Consider the following 20,881-nt stretch of genomic DNA (forward strand, 5'->3'; position numbering starts at 1 on the left):
CAGGATAAATCATTCTCTAGAACATAATACAGATAGTATATTGAATAGGAAAAAACCCCAGGAGCAAATTAAAATCTTTAAATCCAGATTTAAAAAAGATTAACATACAGCTAGATTACGAGTTTTGCGTTATGAGTGAAAAAGCATTGTTATGCTTCATAACGCTGCTTTTTCCCTAACGCCGCTATTAAAAGTCTTATAGGTGGTATAGGTGTACCGCACACCTTTTTGGCCATCACGCAACGTCAGTACCGCACTTTTAAAAAAGTCCTTTTTCAATGGGACTTCCATAGCGCCGGTATTACGAGTCTGCCTGGGAGGCCAAAAAGTGAGCGGTACACTCTATACTGACAACATCCGTACCGACATCTAAAGTCAGTAGTTATGAGTTTTACGTTACAAATCTGTAGCATAAATCTCATAACTAAAGTGTTAAAAAGTACACTAACACCCATAAACTACCTATTAACCCCTAAACCACCGCCATCCCGCATCGCAAACACTATTTAAAGATTATTAACCCCTAATCTGCCGTCCGCCCACACCGCCGCTATAATAAACCTATTAACCACTAAACCGCAAGCCCCCCACAACGAAATATACTTAAATAAATTTTTAACCCATAAACTTCTGACCTCCCACATCACTAACACTACATAAATATATTAACCGCTAAACCTAACCCTATCGTAACCCTAAGCCTAAATCTAACCCTAACACCCCCTAACTTAAATATAATTAAAATAAATCTAAATAAACCTTACAATTATTACGTAAATAATTCCTATTTAAAACTAAATACAAACTACCTGTAAAATAAAACCTAAGCTAGCTACAATATTACTAATATTTATATTGTATCTATCTTAGGTTTTATTTTTATTTCACAGGTAAGTTTGTATTAATTTTAACTAGGTAGACTAGTTAGTAAATAGTTATTAACTATTTAATAACTACCTAGCTAAAATAAATACAAAGTGACCTGTAAAATAAAACATAACCTGCCTTACACTAAAAACTAACATTACAATAAAATAAAATTAATTAAATTATTAAAATAACATTTTCTAAATTACAATAAAAAATAAACACTAAATTCCAAAAAATAAAAAACGAAATTATCAAAAATAAAAACGAAATAACTCCTAATCTAATAGCCCTATCAAAATAAAAAAGCACCCCCAAAATAAAAGGGCATTTAGCTCTTTTACATTGCCCAAACCCTAAGCTTAAAAAAACCCCCACCCAATAATACCCATAAAAAAACCTAACACTAACCCCTGACGATCCACTTACAGTTATCAAAAGTCTTCATCCGGGTGGCCTCTTTCATCTTCATCCAGCCGGCTTAGTCCTTATTCAGACTGCAAGAAGTCTTCATCCAGATAGCATCTTCTATCTTCATCCATCCGGCGCGGAGCGGGTCCATCTTCAAGACATCCCGCGTGGAGCATCCTCTTCTTACGATCGTCACTGTAAAATGAAATTTCCCTTTAAGTGACGTCATCCAAGATGGAGTCCATTACATTCCTATTGACTGAAAGATTTCTATCAGCCAATAGGAATTAAAGGGGAAAAAAATCATATTGGCTGTTGCAATCAGCCAATAGAATGGAGCTCTCATTCTATTGTCTGATTGGAACAGCCAATAGAATGAGAGCTCAATCTTATGAGCTGATTGGATCAGCAAATAGGATGAAAGCTCAATCCTATTGGCTGATTGCAACAGCCATTAGGATTTTTCCCCTTTAATTCCTATTGGCTGATAGAAATCTTTCAGCCAATAGGAATGTAAGGGACGCCATCTTGGATGACGTCACTTAAAGGGAAACTTCATTTTCCAGTGACGATCATAAGAAGATAGAAGATGCGGTCTGGATGAATACTTCTTGCCGTCTGAATTTTTTGGGTGGTTTTTTTTTTTCAGCTTAGGGTTTGGGCAATGTAAAAGAGTTAAATGCCCTTTTAAGGGCAATGCCCATCCAAATGCCCTTTTCAGGGCAATGGTTAGCTTAGGTTTATTTAAATAGGTTTTTATTTGGGGGGTTGGTTGATTGGGTGGTGGGTTTTACTGTTGGGGGATGTTTGTATTTTTTTTACAGGTAAAAGAGCTGATTTCTTTGGGGCGATGCCCCACAAAAGGCCCTTTTAAGGGCCATTGGCAGTTTAGTGTAGGCTGGGTTTTTTATATTGGGGAATACTTATTTTGATAGGGCTATTAGATTAGGAGATTTTCTTTTTTATTTTTGATAATTTCGTTTTTTATTTTTTGTAATTTATTTTTTATTGTAATTTAGAAAATTGTATTTTAATAATTTAATTAATTTTATTTTATTGTAATGTTAGTTTTTAGTGTAAGGCAGGTTTTATTTTATAGGTAACTTTGTATTTATTTTAGCTAAGTAGTTATTAAATAGTTAATATCTATTTACTAACTAGTCTATCTAGTTAAAATAAATACAAATTTAGCTGTGAAATAAAAATAAAACCTAAGATAGCTACAATATAACTATTAGTTATATTGTAGCTAGCTTAGGGGGTTTTTTTACAGGTAAGTTTGTATTTAGTTTTAAATAGGTATTATTTAGTTAATAATTGTAAGGTTTATTTAGATTTATTTTAATTATATTTAAGTTAGGGTTAGACAGGCTTAGGATTATGTTAGGGGTTGGTTTAGGGGTTAATATATTTATTTAGTGTTAGTGATGTTGGAGGTAAGAGGTTTAGGGGTTAATAAGTTTAGTATAGTGGTGGCGACATTGGGGGCGGCAGATTAGGGGTTAATAGCTGTAATGTAGGTGGCGGCGATGTTAAGGGCAGCAAATTAGGGGTTAATAACATTATGTAGGTGGCGGCGATGTCGGGGTGGCAGATTAGGGGTTAATAGTTTTATTTAGGTGGTGGCGAGGTTAAGGGTGGCAGATTAGGGGTTAATAACATTATGTAGGTTGCGGCGATGTCGGGGGCGGAAGATTAGGGGTGTTTAGACGTGGTTTTTATGTTAGGGTGTTAGGTTTAAACGTAACTTGTTCTTTCCCCATAGACATCAATGGGGCTGTGTTACGGAGCTTTTGTTTCCGCGATCGCAGGTTTTAGGCTTCTTTTTTGCCGGCTCTCTCCATTGATGTCTATAGGGATATCGTGCACGAGCACGTCAAAGCAGCGCTTGTATTTGGGTGCGGTATGGAGCTAAACGCCACCATATCGCCCGTACAAGCCTGCTTTTTCAAAACCTGTAATACCAGCGCTATAGGGAGGTGAAATAATGCTACTTTTGTGGAGGTTGTTAATTTCCCTATAGTGCTGAAAACTAGTAATCTAGCTGAATGTTAATAGGAGGACTAGGTTCCTAAAAGCTAACAATAACAACATTTCCTTAACAAAGAACAAAAAATGTTCAAATGAAAAATAAGGATAATTTTTAACAAAACTGTCTGATACAGGATCCTTTGAGCCAAAGAAACCTTCATCAGTAGAATAAAGTTAAATATGCTGTTGGTCAGAACAAAATTAATTAAATCTTAATAATTTTGAAAAGACCTTGTAAGTTTACTTAAAGGCATAATAGCAGTCATAACCTTTAATGATAAAAGCAAAAACATGATATTTGCAGATTAAATCATTTACATGAACTGAGAAAGTAAAAACAGTAAATGTCATTGTACATATAGAAACATTATTAGCATAAAATATGATAAATAAATGCCACATAATTGAGCTGAAGAAAATAACAGCAGCTTAATAATGAAAAAAACACACTTAGCTTTGAAGAATTGTGTTTCACGGCATCATAGTTTCTACAGCATTATCTGAGTCAGAATCAGAATGAGACAACTCGAAAAATGTAACAAAAAAAGAAAAATATCATTAAGCAAAACATTCAATTTCCACAATGTAACAGTTTTAGTAAATAGAAAAAAAGCAAAAGATAGTATTTTTTAAAACAAAAAAATAAAATACAAAAGCAGGCATAATTGCTTTAGAAAATCATGAAAACAGCGTCAATAGAGGGAGAGGGGTAAAATAACTAAATACAAAACAAAATAAACAGCTGAAGAAATGCAACCAATAATGTTAGATAAATGGACAAGAGGTTTGCTACCTGGTAAGTATAATTTTACACTAAACTGCAGAGAAAGAAAGTTGCACCAAAAATGAGGTGCAACGCAAAAGACCAGGATATCAAGCAAGCCACTTAAAGGATAAACTTATTAAATACAAATGATTATCATAAACATGTGCAATTTATTAGAACATGATTTCACATAGTACAAAAAAACCACTAAATAAATAATGACTCTGTAAAATATGGAATATATGAACAAAGTACAAAAAACACACTAGCACACACACAAGGGACAGACAAACAAATCACATGGGCCCCACATGCAGCTCTAAACTAAACCTAAGCCGGCAAAACAGTCCAGAGTGAGATAACAAATGTTCAAGGAGAAAACTCCATCCACATATAGATGAAATGAATATGAATAAACAGCAGACACATGCAGTGTATCAAATGGATGAAATGTGATAATGAAGACAGACTGTATGTAATCTCATGATATAGATGATATATGGATAAACAACTGATGATGGTGATAACAGATGATCAAGTCACTTAGGTAAAATTTCAGGCTTGCAAATAATCACAGCAACCGGTATATGTGACAAATCACGATGAAAAGTGTGGGGTATTTATATGAGAAAGTTCTTAAATGGGGCGAGTGTACTTCAATGCATAAAAATCCAATGAGGATATACGGCAGTTCATACCACACTCAGAGCCCCTAAGACCGATCACACATGCGACCCTCCAGATTGTACTCACTACCACGCCACACTTAGAACCATCGGCTCCCTGCCGGCAGATGTTGAGAAGTCTCACTGGTATATGCTGCTCCACAACGATGTAGTGGGGGGATCCCACGGACCAAAGCGCTGCTCACCGACGCGTCCTATTGCGCGTTTCACTCCTAACTTGCAGCTCGGAGCTTCTTCCGGGTTATGACGTTACACGTCTCAACGTCTCTTTTTATTGGTAGAAGGCAATTTGTCTAGCACTTCCTTCAAACTGCCTTAAAGCGGCCCATCACAAAATGGGATACTTGTAAACCATTAAAGGGGAAATGTATGGACTTTAAAAGAATACTACAGCATAGTCAAATTAAGCCTAATACTACCAATCCTTACAAAACAAATAAACAAAGACACGAAGACAAACAAATATAAAAATATAATAAATAAAACAATTAGATTTTACATACTATTTACAAACCTACTTGCGTAAGTTTACATTATGTATATCAAACGTACAAATTACTATTAGATAAGCTCAACATAAAATACATTTTGACATTGTGTGTGATTAGCTATGAATATAAATAAATTATTTGCAACCAACTAAATGAAGGAGAGTAGTATCAATGCTTCCGCCCCTTCTATGTGGGTTTACTTTTTCAATACCTATAGCTTGGAATTATGGTATTTAGCAAAATGTCTGGCAATTGGACTATCTACATCCACATTCTTGATATCGTCACGATGCTCATAAATTCTTGTCCTAAATTCCCTATAGGTCCCTATTATCTTGTGTGTGTCCCTGTTTCTATATAGGGAAAACCTATAGGGAATTTAGGACAAGAATTTATAAGCATTGTGACGATATCAAGAATGTGGATGTAGATAGTCCAATTGCCAGACATTTTGCTAAATACCATAATTCCAAGCTGGATGGCTTGGAGTTTATAGGTATTGAAAAAGTAAACCCACATAGAAGGGGTGGAAACATTGATACTACTCTCCTTCAAAAAGAGACACGGTGGATATACCACCTTAATACTTTGTCCCCTACTGGATTAAATGAAAAACTTGAATTTGTATCTTTTCTTCCTAAAAACTAAACTAGTATGTTTATCCATCAGTTATGCCCTCTTCCCTGCTTTCAGTTGCTGGGATCCTCCCAGTGCGCCAACCCAGCTCCCCACACATGATTTTGAATTGGTAATTTCAATTAATACTATGACAATATAACTTGAATAAATATTCATTTAGTTGGTTGCAAATAATTTATTTATATTCGTAGCTAATCACACACAATGTCAAAATTTATTTTATGTTGAGCTTATCTAATGGTAATTTGTACGTTTGATATACATAATGTAAACTTACGCAAGTAGGTTTGTAAATAGTATGTAAAATCTAATTGTTTTATTTATTAATTTTTGATATTTTTTTGTCTTTGTGTCTTTGTTTGTTTGTTTTGTAAGGATTGGTAGTATTAGGCTTAATTTGACTATGCTGTAGCATTCTTTTAAAGTCCATACATTTCCCCTTTAAGGGTTTACAAGTATCCCATTTTGTGATGGGCCGCTTTAAGGCAGTTTGAAGGAAGTGCTAGACAAATTGCCTTCTACAAATAAAAAGAGACGTTGAGACGTGTAACGTCATAACCCGGAAGAAGCTCCGAGCTGCAAGTTAGGAGTGAAACGCGCAACAGGACGCGTCGGTGAGCAGCGCTTTGGTCCGTGGGATCCCCCCACTACATCGTTGTGGAGCAGCATATACCAGTGAGACTTCTCAACATCTGCCGGTCAGGGAGCTGATGGTTCTAAGTGTGGCGTGGTAGTGAGTACAATCTGGAGGGTCGCATGTGTGATCGGTCTTAGGGGCTCTGAGTGTGGTATGAACTGCCGTATATCCTCATTGGATTTTTATGCATTGAAGTACACTCGCCCCATTTAAGAACTTTCTCATATAAATCCCTCACACTTTTCATCGTGATTTGTCACATATACCGGTTGCTGTGATTATTTGCAAGCCTGAAATTTTACCTAAGTGACTTGATCATCTGTTATCACCATCATCAGTTGTTTATCCATATATCATCTATATCATGAGATTACATACAGTCTGTCTTCATTATCACATTTCATCCATTTGATACACTGCATGTGTCTGCTGTTTATTCATATTCATTTCATCTATATGTGGATGGAGTTTTCTCCTTGAACATTTGTTATCTCACTCTGGACTGTTTTGCCAGCTTAGGTTTAGTTTAGAGCTGCATGTGGGGCCCATGTGATTTGTTTGTCTGTCCCTTGTGTGTGTGCTAGTGTGTTTTTTGTACTTTGTTCATATATTCCATATTTTACAGAGTCATTATTTATTTAGTGGTTTTTTTGTACTATGTGAAATCATGTTCTAATAAATTGCACATGTTTATGATAATCAATTGTATTTAATAAGTTTATCCTTTAAGTGGCTTGCTTGATATCCTGGTCTTTTGCTCTGCACCTCATTTTTGGTGCAACTTTCTTTCTCTGCAGTTTAGTGTAAAATAACAAAATACTTGTGGCGCCAAGAATGATGCATTACGCAAAAGGAAGTTAAAAAAAAAAAAATCCTCAAAACCAACACCAGGAAATGACGCAACTCGCATCATAACAAACAACAACTAGCGTCAACAAAGACGCAGGAAATGACGAAACTTGCTCCATCAAAGCCGCAACTTCACGCAAAAAAAAATAGCGCCAAGAATGACGCAATAAATAACAGCATTTTGCATCCTCGCGAGCCTAGATTTGCCCGTGAAAAAAATTGAAAAACAAGTCAAATTAGAAAAAGACTGAACCCCAGGAAAGAAAAACAGTTTAGACTGCAATGGGAAATACACAAAGACCTGACTCATGGCAAATATAAGTAAAACACATATATTTAAAACTTTATATTAATACATAAAGCGCCAAACCATAGATGAGAGTGTCATAAACAATGATACATACTTACCGAAAGACACCCTTCCACATGTAGCAGATAGTCAAACCAGTACTGAAAACTAACAGCAGAGGTAATGGTAAATTGAGAGTATATCGTCGATCTGAAAAGGGAGGTAGGAGATGAATTCCTACGACCGATAACAGAGAACCCTTAAAATGATTTCCCGTGAGAGAAACCATAAAATCAAAAGGCGATACTCTCTTCTTATCCCTCTGACAAACACTGTTCTCTGAGAGGAATTGGGCTTCAGAATGCTTAGAAGCGCTTATCATAGAAGAAATCATAAAAACTAAGCACAAACTTGCTTCACCACCTCCATAGGAGGCAAAGTTTGTAAAACTGAGTTGTGGGTGTGGTGGGGCGTGTATTTATAGGCATTTGGGGGTTTGGGAAACTTTGCCCCCTCCTGGTAGGAATGTATATCCCATACGTCACTAGCTCATGGACTCTTGCCAATTACATGAAAGAAATAATAGTTTTGTATGCTTTTAAAACATTTTTTTTACTTGTATGCAGATTGTTTGTAATGCACTGCTTACAGTGATGGTAAAATCTCTCCCTTTATAAAAAGAGATCCGGAATGTTAGTGATAATTTAGATGGAGTTTCATTCATTAGATGTAACTAAGATGCGCTATAACTTACTTTTTAATGTAGATATGAAATTCAAATACCTTATGCTCCACCATCCATTATCAAAGTAAATTTTTCAGTGAGCTAAAGGTTTAAACTGTTCTCCAATCAGCACTCTCCCCTTTTGGCACTTGTGTTGTAGCTAGACACTGATTGGAAAACAATTCAGACTGATGGCTCAGAGAAAAATTTACTTTTGAAGTGGGTGGTGGAGCACAGGGTATTTGAATTTTATATCTATGATAAAGTAAGTTATAGAGCATCTTTGTTACAACTGCTGAATTAAACTATCACTAACATTCCAGATCTGTGTTTACAAAGGGGAGAGTTTACCATCACTTTAACAGCATATATACATACATCACATTAATATTCCATTAAGTACAACAATAAGTGTAAGCAGTGAGCCGGATAACCAACCCACAGCCAGAAGTTTCATAATGTATGATACACATCTATCATTTCAATAAGCATAATAAATTCATGCAAAGAAAATATGCAAGCAGATAAATTGCAATAGCTAGCAACTAAGTCCTATACTGATGGGCCCCATGAAGAACAAAACAGCTGCTTGTGGATAGAATACCTGGCAGACTCAGTTCCATGCAGTGCAGAAATATAAAAGCAGGTTGAAGCTTGCTTTTTTTTCTCATTTATATAGTCCCTCAAATAATTTTTTGTCTGCAATAGGAACATACTCAGGATATTGTTTTCCAGATATGTGCACAAACACATAAATGTACAATCTGTTTGCTGACAATATCAAGTTCACTTTGCACAGAGTACTGTTATCAAATTGTTCAGCCATCTATATCTGCACTGCTTGCTTCTAATCTGTTCTCTTCTACTCTAACAACACATTAAATTGGCAAATGAAAGCAAGATATTGCAAAGTGCATACTACCATGATGGTATTAGATTTGTACATTAATTTATAGTCAGTTATCAACAATCTGAGGCTCTTGGGTTAAATGTATATAAAGAAAGATAGAATCAGTATCAAGGGAATACAAATAAAGTTTATATTAATCAACTTTATCCATATTTATACTATATTAGCAGTGCACATTGTCATATTTTGTTCTTTTATTTATAGCTCATTAAAGTAACTTTATCAATGATCATATAGCAAAAGTCAGTTTCTTCCCCTGCATTTGACCCTTAAAGTGATTGTAAACTTGAGGCTTTTAATACACAGTATATAAAACGATTTATAAAAACAGTGGGACTTTATTTCATTAAAATATTTAAACACTTTTCCTTTGTAAAATATTTACCATTTAGAGATGGTAGATATTGCATCGTCCCTCTGCCTGCATCACATCCTTGATTTAGGTAAGCGATAATGAAGTTTAATACAATTGTTGCGTGCCCCACAAGGTGGACGTCGGATTTGTCATTGCTCAGCTAAATCAAGGACGAGATATGGGTGGAGGAACAGCGCAATATTTACCATATCTAAATTTTATATTTGACAAAGTAAATGTTTAAATATTTTAATGAATTAAAGTCCCACTATTTTTATAAATAGTTTTATATACTGTGTATTAAAAGCCTCAAGTTTACAATCACTTTAAAAATGAAATAGCTGTGTGTTTGTTGAATTACTCATTAAGCACTACCTGAAGCTGTGCTTCACAAACTTTCTTATAATAGAAGACAACATCATCAAGAACATTTATGCAAAATAAAAAATGCAACCCAGCCATAGTGTCCTATTTTATTTTAGAACACAATGGTTAGATTAAAAAATTACACAAAATTACTCATAATACTAGCAAAATTGTGCACTGGTATTATAAGTCCAGTGCAATGCGACGGCAAACTCGCATTGCATGGAAGATTTATGCTCAATAGAGAACACTTCCATAGGCTCCAATAGGAGCCTCGTTCTCATGCGGTGAGACACGGCATGAGAACCAAGCGCAACGAAGGGGGTACGTTGATGGGCAGCAAATTGAAATATATATGAATATATACAGTATATATATGTATGTGTGTATATATATACACATATTAACACAGATATATATGTATATAAGCATATACATATATATTTACAGGGAACACGCAGTCCCCATAGACTGCTATGTAAAGGCGTATGCTGTCGGCATTTAGCAATGTCGAGCGGACATGATTGATACAGTGAATCATGTCTGATCCACATTTAGTAAATTTACCCCTCGATCTTTTGTTTGTTACAGTGGTAACATTTTTTGCAAATATATATTACGAAACACAGTATTTTGTTTTAATAAAATGTAAAAATACTGATCAAATCACATATTTAATCAATAAAACTTAAACTCAAATGGCATACTATCATCAGACTGTTAATTTATGATTACAATAAAGTCCTTGGATGCTTTAGCGTGTTTTTAGAATTACTCTGAATTGAATTAAATTATTACACACATCAATGTTCAATATTTAAAAGTGCAATCACCTTGAGATTGTAGTATAAAATGTTTTAGCTGTGTGTGGTAAAACAACTTTGCAGCATACGGTCATTGTTTATTTTGCCCCCTTTTCATGTAATTCAATTCTCAAAAATAGTGAGATTTCTATTTCTTAGAGCTGAAAATCCCTGCTGCACTTTTCTGAAGGCTTAACCTTGCTACATATCTGTCGCACAATTGTCTCAGCAAATAAACTGTAAAAGAATGCATGCTTTCACTAAAATAATGACTGTTGGCTAGTTGTGTCTACTCCAGTAACAAGACTAGATTGGCTACTGCAAATAAGACAAATGATGAGTTGAGATTGACTTGATATTTTTTTTAAATGTTTAAACTTGGGTCATATTTCATTCTATAGCTCAACAACTGACATGTCTTATAATTGCAAGGTATTTAGGAGCTTTCGCTGCTTCGTAAGTGGAACCCTTAGTGTACCTTAAAGGGACACTGAACCCAACTGTTTTCTTTTGTGATTCAGATACAGCATGCAATTTTAAGCAACTTTCTAATTTACTCCTATTATCAATTTATCTTTGTTCTCTTGCTACCTTTATTTGAAAAAGAAGGCATTTAAGTCTTTTTTGGTTTTTTTTGTTCAGTACACTGGACAGCACTTTTTTAATTGGTGGATGAATTTATCCACCAATCAGCAAGGACAACTCAGGTTGTTCCCCAAAAATGGGCCGGCATCTAAACTTAGATTCTTGCATTTCAAATAAAGATACCAAGAGAATGAAGAAAATTTGCTAACAGGCATAAATAGGAAATTTGCTTAAAATGTCATGCTCTATCTGAATCACGAAAGAAAAAAAATTGGGTTCAGTATCCCTTTAAATAAATAAATTAATAAATTAATTATTTTTTGTGTTGTACCTTGGTTGTGTATATTTTACATTCATGAAGTCCTGTGAAATTCCCTGCAAATATCCCTTTGGAAATTCTCGGATATCCCTTCTTCCTATTTCTTTCATTTGTTGTTTATTTCTTTTTTTATTTTATTTTTTGGTGTGTTTTTAAAGGGACATTAAACTAAGTTTTTCTCTTTGGTTCATGTAAAATATGGTATTTTAAAATTATTGCATTATTTTTTAAAATTAAAAACAAAATGGAAGTGTCTGTCCCAGATTTAACTGTTTTTTTTTCTTTTTCTGAGAGTTATCCTTAAAAGCTATTGAGCAAAACAATTCTTTGATGCGTTCTCCGCAAGCACGCATTGCTGCTAGCTATTTTTAATAGTGATAGTATTTTTTTTTAGTTTATTTTTTTAGTTTAATTACACTTCTTATTTTAATGATTTACTTTTGTTTTAGCTAGATAGTAGTATTATGCTAATACAAACTGCTGAGTTTTGAGTAGAATGGAATGGCTTTAAAAATGAAGACAAAAATCACCTAAGAAATTCTTATGGGTTGGAATATATGAACCATAGTTGGCAAAGTTACTGACTTACTATAACCTAGTATGTCAGATATTCCTTTTTCCCACAATGCCTGCATTGCAAAGCTCACAAAATATTTTTATCCCTGTCTATTAACACGTTTTCAGCCAAAAATGTATATGTCAAAACTGTTAAGAAATAAATGATGCAGCTGATAATTTATACTTGCTATAAAATGGTAAATAAAATAAAATGGTAAATTGGAATCTCTTGCGTTAAATAGTTACGATGAGACAGAAACCATAATTAAATATAAATCAATAATAGTTCCCCATATTTTTCAGAATAATTGCATTATTAAGAAGTGAGAAATGATGAACAGAAAACAACAGCAAGCCAATGAAATGGAATTGAATGTTTCTTTACTTGGTCACAAGTGGATTTATAGTGGCAGATGGACACTTTGATGTATTGCAAACAAAACATTAATAAAACTTGATATACCAGGTTTTTGATATCAGCAAATGTTTCCCAGATGTAATAATAGTGATGTGAACCAATATAAATTTAAAATAAACAACAATTTGTCTTGTACGCTTATCAGAGCAGCAGAAACAAACAATTGCCTTTACTGGATTGTAGACTAAATATTTAATCAAAAAGAAAAACATCATTATTTAATAGATCCCTTTAGAGGGGACTCAAATACCTTAACAATTTTCAAACAATGAAATTAAGCAAGGTTTCCAGCGACCGGTACTTACAATGATCCGCCAGACAACTGTTCTTTAGTCAGATTTAGTGGATGATTATATGTAGTTATACCATACTCCTCTAGAGCCTTTCCACTTTGTAAATTGCCTCGTAGAATTGCATTATTAGCCACATTAATAAAGGAAACAACAGCATGCCAGCCTTGATTATAAAACCAAACCTACAACAAGAAAAAAAAAAAAAAAAAGAAGCCATTTTTAAGCGACAAAAATAAAGAACCCTCTATAGTTTCCGTTACGAATACTTAATTGTAGTAAATTACATTCAGGATATGCATTTATGGATTGGACATTGATTTGTGGAGTTTGGAGGAACTTTCAGTCCTAAGCATAGTATAAAGAGAATGTGTGTAAAAAAATAAATTAAAAAAAATGTAGCAACCTTTTGATTGGCCAATATAAAAAAACACATTTCATCCTAATGCTAATTGACTTTGAGCAGGCTCTCTGTAATGGAGAAGACAATAGATTTTCACATTATGTATGCTCTAAACAGGTTTCGAGTATTCCAAAGAGCTTCAGCTAATTTGATTTAGGACCGACTACTGGTTTGAAAGTTATTTTTACACTTAATTGTTTTGGACAGGCAGTCTAGATTGTTAGATTTATTACATTGAGATAATACCCAAGAGGTGCCACAAATATAATTGTAAGCATATTTTTTTTTGTGCTGACAGATCCACCAAAGACATCTAAAGTCCATTTAAAAACTGTATCATATTATTTATACATTTTTTTACAAAACGGATTTTCAGACAAGCCTAAGAAATGTAAAGATTTTTATTATATTTAAAGAGAGATTAAATAAGGTCCCGATATACATTTAGTTTAGCTGAGAAGTTCCAATGACTCTGTGGAGGGTGAATAATGTAATAAAAGGTTCATTCAAATAGTGGCATTTCCTCACCTCTCACTACTCTTGCTACTTGCAGTTTTTAACAGGATTTGCTTTGAAGGGAGCCCTGAGTGATACTACAGCCCCGGACCAAGCTAAAGAAAGCAGGTTAGAGTGTCTGACAGCCCGGGGTGCGCTGTGTGGATCACATGTTGGATGAAAGCACTACGCTTGGTGGCTTGGCGCACAGTTTTTTCTGAATTCTTCTGTTTATTCTTCAGACTGTGTGACTCTAAAGATAGCATTATTCTTATAAAAATCCTGGCATGTTTGTCCCTGATCTGTACTTTGTTATATTGTATTATATTCAAAGGCTTTTTCAGTGTTGACAGTACTATTTCTTTGCTTCTGCCATAACCAATTTTATTACGCTAAGCAGCCCTCCATTTCTCTACAATCATCATTAGTCTTATCACAAACAGACATCTTATTTTCAAGATGCAGCAATTGATTTAGCCCTAGGTTCAAAATCATCATCTTTAGGATACTTATAGGCAGTATATGATGAATAAAATACATGATTTCCTATCAAGGACAACAGCAGCCTGATCTTCATCTCCTTAGAAAACATACTAGGTCATTATTATTGTCCTGTGTGAGAATAATAAGGGCACTATGATTATAGAAGGATACACACTTTTACATAATATTTGTAGTTTAAAGGGATACTAAACCCATTTTCTTTCTTTCATGATTCAGATAGAGTATGCCATTTTAAGAAACATTCAGATTTACTTTTATTATCAAATGTGCTTCATTCTCTTGGTATTCTTTGTTAAAGGAGCAACAATGCACTACTTAAAGGGACACTGAACCCAAGTTTTTTCTTTTGTGATTCAGATAGAGCATGCAATTTTAAGCAACTTTCTAATTTACTCCTATTAGCAAATGTTCTTCATTCTCTTTGTATCTTTATTTGAAAAGCAAGAATGTAAGTTTAAATGCCGGCCCATTTTGATGAACAACCTGGGTTGTTCTTGCTGATTGGTGGATAAATTCATCCACTGATAAACAAGTGCTGTCCAAGGTTCTGAATTTTCTTTTTCAAATATAGATAGCAAGAGAACGAAGAAAAATTGATAATAGGAGTCAATTAGAAAGTTGCTTAAAATTGCATGCTCTATCTGAATCACAAAAGAAAACATTTGGGTTCGGTGTCCCTATAAAGCTAACTTATAGCCAATGACAAGAGACATATATGTGCAGCCACCAATTAGCAGCTATCTCCCAGTTCTGCATTGCGGCTCCTGAGACTACCAAGGATACCAAGAGAACGAAGCAAATTAGATAATAGAAGTAAATAGGAAAGTTATTGTATGTTTCACAGGCACATTGCAACAGGGTAAGATAAACCCACAAAATGGAAAAAGAAAGCAACATTATAGATATTTGGCTGTTTTGTTTTCCGTAGGTTTACAGGGCATTCCGTATTCTGCAACCATACAAGTAAAAGTAATTTTAATTGCACACTGAAAAAAAAAATTATTGTGAAAAAATGCATTTTCATAGAATAATTTTAAAATGCAACAACTAGTTCAATACATCAACTGTTTCTAATAGTTCAGTATGGAGTTCCAATTTCATTGCAAACCTCTGAAAGCTACCTGCTAACAATCAATTATAGCAAAGAGTTCAGACAGAAGAAAAGGCCTCAAGGGTATTACATTTGTAATGAAAATACAGCAATGGGCATGAAAATATACTTCAAAATATCACCAGCTGTAATATTCTTTTAGTGGAATACAGTGTACTGATGTGCGTGTTTTTGATCAATTTGGCACTTAACCGTTTTGCCCTTGCATTGACCCAGCTTGCCAGCACTTCCTGTGATGGGATGGAGTCACATGACGTTTTTCTCCTAGATGCCGTTTTTGGCCACGACCACTGTGTCGCGGTTTGGAGTTCTGGGTGACTGTAATGGTGCTTTGAATGTTTGATTTATCATTTGTGTTTACCTTTATTATTGTCCCTCCTATATGTTTAAGTCTCTGAATGCAAGTATATTGTAGTTTATTTGACCGCTCTGCTGTTATTTGGGATTGAATTCATTATCAGTTTCTCACTTTACTGAATGTGCACTAGTTCAGCCCCCTATAATATACAATATATATTTTGTTATTGTTGATATGCTTGCACACATGTATAAATATGCTAAGATATTATTTTTAAGAAATGTCACTTTATATTTTTGATGGGTCTAATTAGATATGACCTTATGGGGCTGTCTTATTCTGAACTGGGGGAGGGGTTAACGCCTTATTTAAAAAAATTTCGCTAAATAAAGCACCTTTTTGAAAATCCAGAGAGTGCAAGCTTCATCTGTACTATATAGACACACACACATATGTATAGTCCAGGTGTGTGCACTCACCAAAAATCCACATCAGCCAGGGTGCTATAAAAAGTCATAATATAAAGTTGAAATAAGCACTCAGTGGACTTCAGCCGTCTGTGACAAAAATATTCTTTAATATGTGACGTTTCGGGACAAAAAAACAGTCCCTTCCTCTGACAAACAACTAGTGCAAAAACCAAACTTTTAAAGACCTTTAAAACCCTCCCCCTTAATCACAGCCTATCCAAGCTGTCCGTGTGCAAACACATATTGACCTCATAGGATAACATGCAATGTTAATTCTGGAACCTCAAAACTATGTTCATTAGTCACAAATCTAATATCGTTCATATTTATCCAAGTGCTTAAAATACTGTGTACTACCCCACAATTGATCAGTAATGTTGCACGTAATGTATTGAGCTGATATTGCCCACCGTAATAATATTAATAATAACCATTGCCTCTAATAGCAGTCAGTAAGGGGCAGAGAGGCCTGTCACACCCTTTCAATACTCCAATCCTGTGTGCGTGGGTGTTTATAGTTCACACCCGCCTATATCACCAATGCAATGACATTGTGAGCGTATAACACTCATCGCTCTTTAGTAACACACCAAATTAGTTACAAATTTTATGAGCAACTTCGCGCCACCACAACGATCTAAAGTGCCCTCCTTATATATAACCATCTCACACTTCTCACATCGTAACGGGGGGTGTTTCCCTTAATGGCAGTTACTATCTCATTGGTGTTATGTACAGCAGCCTTACCCCCTGTGGGCGTAGACAAGGATCGTCATGACAACCAACGTACAACAAAAAAACAAAAGAAAGCGATCAAGTCTGAATGTGTCAGCGTTAGCTGTATAGAATCTAATATTCACTAGAGAGTACCATAGCATATACCTCTCGTAATAACCAGACATAGTGACATAAAAATGAAAATAAAAATTTAAATCAACATAATTGTGTTCATAATATACACAAGAATCTCACAACTACGTCATTATTTGTTAAGACATATTCATCATCCTTGGTCTTAACTTATTTCAGATCTCACCTATCATCATGACAGATTTAACCTAATAGCTTAATAACCTAAATATGTAAACCAACATAATAGTGTTCCTATAATTAACATCATCCAACTACATCATTGTTGATTAAGAAATAGTGGGTGTGTTCACCCCAATGCTGTTCCTATTACACTCGTCCCAATGTTAACTCAGGACTCCATTGCTCTATGGGCACATCAGTCCCCCTTCTTCAAGGGGGAGCATTCGATGTGACTGCCTTATTCCATCAGCTATGCCACAACACTAAAATCTCACCTATCATGAGTGGCCAATGACCGCCCAATCTAAGAGGCCATATTGGGCCCAAAATATCACCTCAAACAATCGTCCCTGACAGACCGCTGCTCACACAGTCCACAACTGATGGCGTACCATCAATCTCCTTCCCTATAGGTATAACCAATCGAACCAATGAGCTTCATATTACAAAAACTACCCATAAAAATGAAATAGCAAAAATGAATCAATAAATAAAAATGAATGAATAAATAAAAATAAATAACACTTAGCCATAGACCTTTTGGTTAAGGTCTCACATATTTATAGCTCACCTGCAAGTCAACACCATAAGCCTACCCTACCAAGGTCTAAGACCCCCCCAAAAAAATTAAATGGGAGACTAAATAGTTAACCCCATTGATTCGGCTCATATCAGCCTCACCGTGCCCCACCACTGTTCAACCATGGGTGTGATAAAAAGTTAAAAACATATAAACATATTTAAAATTGTTTAAAAACAAAAGCAAAAAACATACATGACTAAACTAATCAATGGAAACCAACTGTTACATCTGTATATATTGATCAATATTATCTAACAGATTTTGATGTTGAAAAAATGGCATCATATGCTCTCATTGATACTTCTATGCACAAAGAAATCTTGAGGTTCAGGGGACGCCCCCTCTAACCAACTAGGATCATGAACTTTCAACTTATGGAAAAACACATATGTTAATTCCATCTGGCAGGGGCGCCCCTGTCAGGGTTACACTCCCCTCATAATTGCGGACTCTCATCAGTCGTGATGTCACGACTTGTTAACTAACTATAGGTAGCATTACCACCCGCAGTGTACATTTAATCCCCTCGGGCTGAGAGTACCCAGCTCATAGATCCATCTCGCCTCCTTCTGTAAGACAATCTTTGCTCTATCTCCCCCTCTTCTTAATTTAGGGACATGATCTATGAGACGAAATTTCAGATCTCAGATCCTTCATGGTATTACCTACCTCCATGAAGTGTCGAGTCACTGGCAAGTCAGACTTCCCTTTTTGAATGGTAGTCCGGATACTCGACCTATGGTTCGCCATTCGAGTTCTTGCGTCATCCACTGACTTCCCTGTATAGAACACCCCACAGGGGCAATTAAGAAGATAAACCACATATTGTGTGGTACACGTCAAGAAATGCTTGACCTCGTATTTCTTCTTGCGGTCTGGATGTTGAAAATGTGTGCCGGTAATCATACCGCTACAAGTGACACAACTAATGCATCTATAACAGCCCTTCTTCTTGTTTAGCCATGACCCCAATGTTGTTGTGGGTTCCATGTTGGTTTTAATTAGTGCATCTCTTAGACTCTGGCCCCTTCTGTATCCAATTCTAGGGGCTTGCCATTTCATAATGGGTAATGATTGATCTGCCTCCAGTAACTTCCACTCTTCTTTGACTGCTTTCGTTATTATGTAACTATCTGGTGAATAAGTAGTCACAAAGATCATTTGTTGGGGAGATCCCTCTTTGACTTGTTCCAATGATGTTGAATTAAGAGCTAGATCACGCATCTCAGAGAGGATTTTCTCTCGATGAATCTCTGAGTCATCTCATCCACTTGGGTTACGCATTTTGATTCATCCGTATTGTTACGAATAACCTTTTGGTATAGTGCCTTCGGAATGTTTCTTATCAAAGTTGGTTGGTGGCAACTTCTAGCATACAAGATAGAGTTACGATCTGTTATCTTCCGAAAGAGAGTAGTTCCCACTTTATCTGAATTTTTAAAAATCCTTACATCCAAATAGTCTACAGATTCAATGCTGGATGTGTGGCTAAATCTGATAGTGCTCTGCATCTCATTCAGATCCTTAATCCAAGTATTTAACTTGTCTTTTCCGTCACTCCAAATAAGAAACAAATCGTCAATATATCAACAGTAATATTTGATGTTATGTAAATCATAAATCCTCATTTTTTTGGTCTCATAAAGCTTGGCCAGGGATGGGGCCACGTTGGACCCCATCGCCGTGCCAGATATCTGCAGATAAAATGCTTTATCAAAATGAAAGAAGTTCTCCAGGAGACAGAGCCTTAATAGTGTAATAAGGACTTCTTCAGGAGGACCCATGTATGCCACCTTTCTCAAGATCTTAGCCACAGCTGCTATACCAGAGATGTGTGGTATCACGGTATATAGGCTTGCTACATCTAGCGTTACCAATATATCTGTGGGACTGATGTCTGTAAGTTGAGTGATCTGTGCAATGAAGTCAGTGGAATCACAAATGTATGACCTCTGTTGTTTCACCCATGGCTGTAAATAGAAATCCACAAATTGTGCCTGGGGTTGCAGTAACGAACCCCTGACAGAGACTATGGCCTCTAGTTATCAACCTGTCTACTTACCTGCATTCGCCGGCCCAATACGTTTGCCTAATCTCGCCTTACATCGCCGCCGCGGACCTGAATACGTTCGCCAAAGTTATCAAGAAAGCTGTCAAGAAGCCGCGCAACAAGTATTGAGCGATGAGCAGCGGACTGTTGTTAACTAACAGTCATCGATCTCGCTGCTCATCGGCTTCTTTGCAGCTTTCTTGCTAGCCTGTCACTAAGCACCCACACTATACTATACTGTTTTACCCCCTAAACCGCCGCTCCCAGAGCCCCCCGCACCTAAATAAAGTTATTACTCCCTAAACCGCCGCTCCTGGACCCCGCCGCAACTATAATAAATATATTAACCCCTAAACCGCCGCCCCCGGACCCTGCCGCCTCCTACATTATACCTATGAACCCCTAATCTGCCGCCCCCTATACCGCCGCCACCTATATTAAAGTTATTAACCCCTATCCTGCCGATCCCAGACCCTGCCGCAACTAAATTAAATGTTTAATCCCTAAACCGCCGCTCCCGGACCCCGCCGTCACCTATATTAAAACCTCGCCGCCACCTATATTAAACTTATTAACCCCTAAACTTAAGTCTAACACTAAAACCCCCCTAACTTAAATATTATTTAAATAAATCTAAATACATATTACAATTATTAACTAAATTATTCCTATTTAAAACTAAATACTTACCTGTAAAATAAACCCTAAAATAGCTACAATATAACTAATAATTATATTGTAGCTATTTTAGGATTTATTTTTATTTTACAGGCAACTTTGTATTTATTTTAACTAGGTACAATAGCTATTATATAGTTAATAACTATTTAATAGCTACCTAGTTAAAATAACTACAAAATTACCTGTAAAATAAAACCTAACCTAAGTTACAAATACACCTAAAACTACACTATCATTAAATAAATTAAATAAATTACCTA

General features: G+C 35.5%; 1 protein-coding gene across 1 annotated transcript in view; it reads right to left on the reverse strand.

Moving 5' to 3' along the window:
- The window catches only part of LOC128649747 (phospholipid-transporting ATPase ABCA1-like), a 2,013,556-nt gene that overhangs the window by 549,032 nt on the left and 1,443,643 nt on the right, over positions 1-20,881 (reverse strand). The window contains exon 35 of the mRNA XM_053703184.1: positions 13,010-13,179. Coding sequence (XP_053559159.1) covers positions 13,010-13,179 — 170 coding nt within the window. The remainder of the gene's footprint in view (positions 1-13,009; positions 13,180-20,881) is intronic.

The sequence above is a fragment of the Bombina bombina genome, chromosome 2 (assembly GCF_027579735.1).
Source record: "Bombina bombina isolate aBomBom1 chromosome 2, aBomBom1.pri, whole genome shotgun sequence".
NCBI classification, from domain to species: Eukaryota; Metazoa; Chordata; class Amphibia; order Anura; family Bombinatoridae; genus Bombina; species Bombina bombina.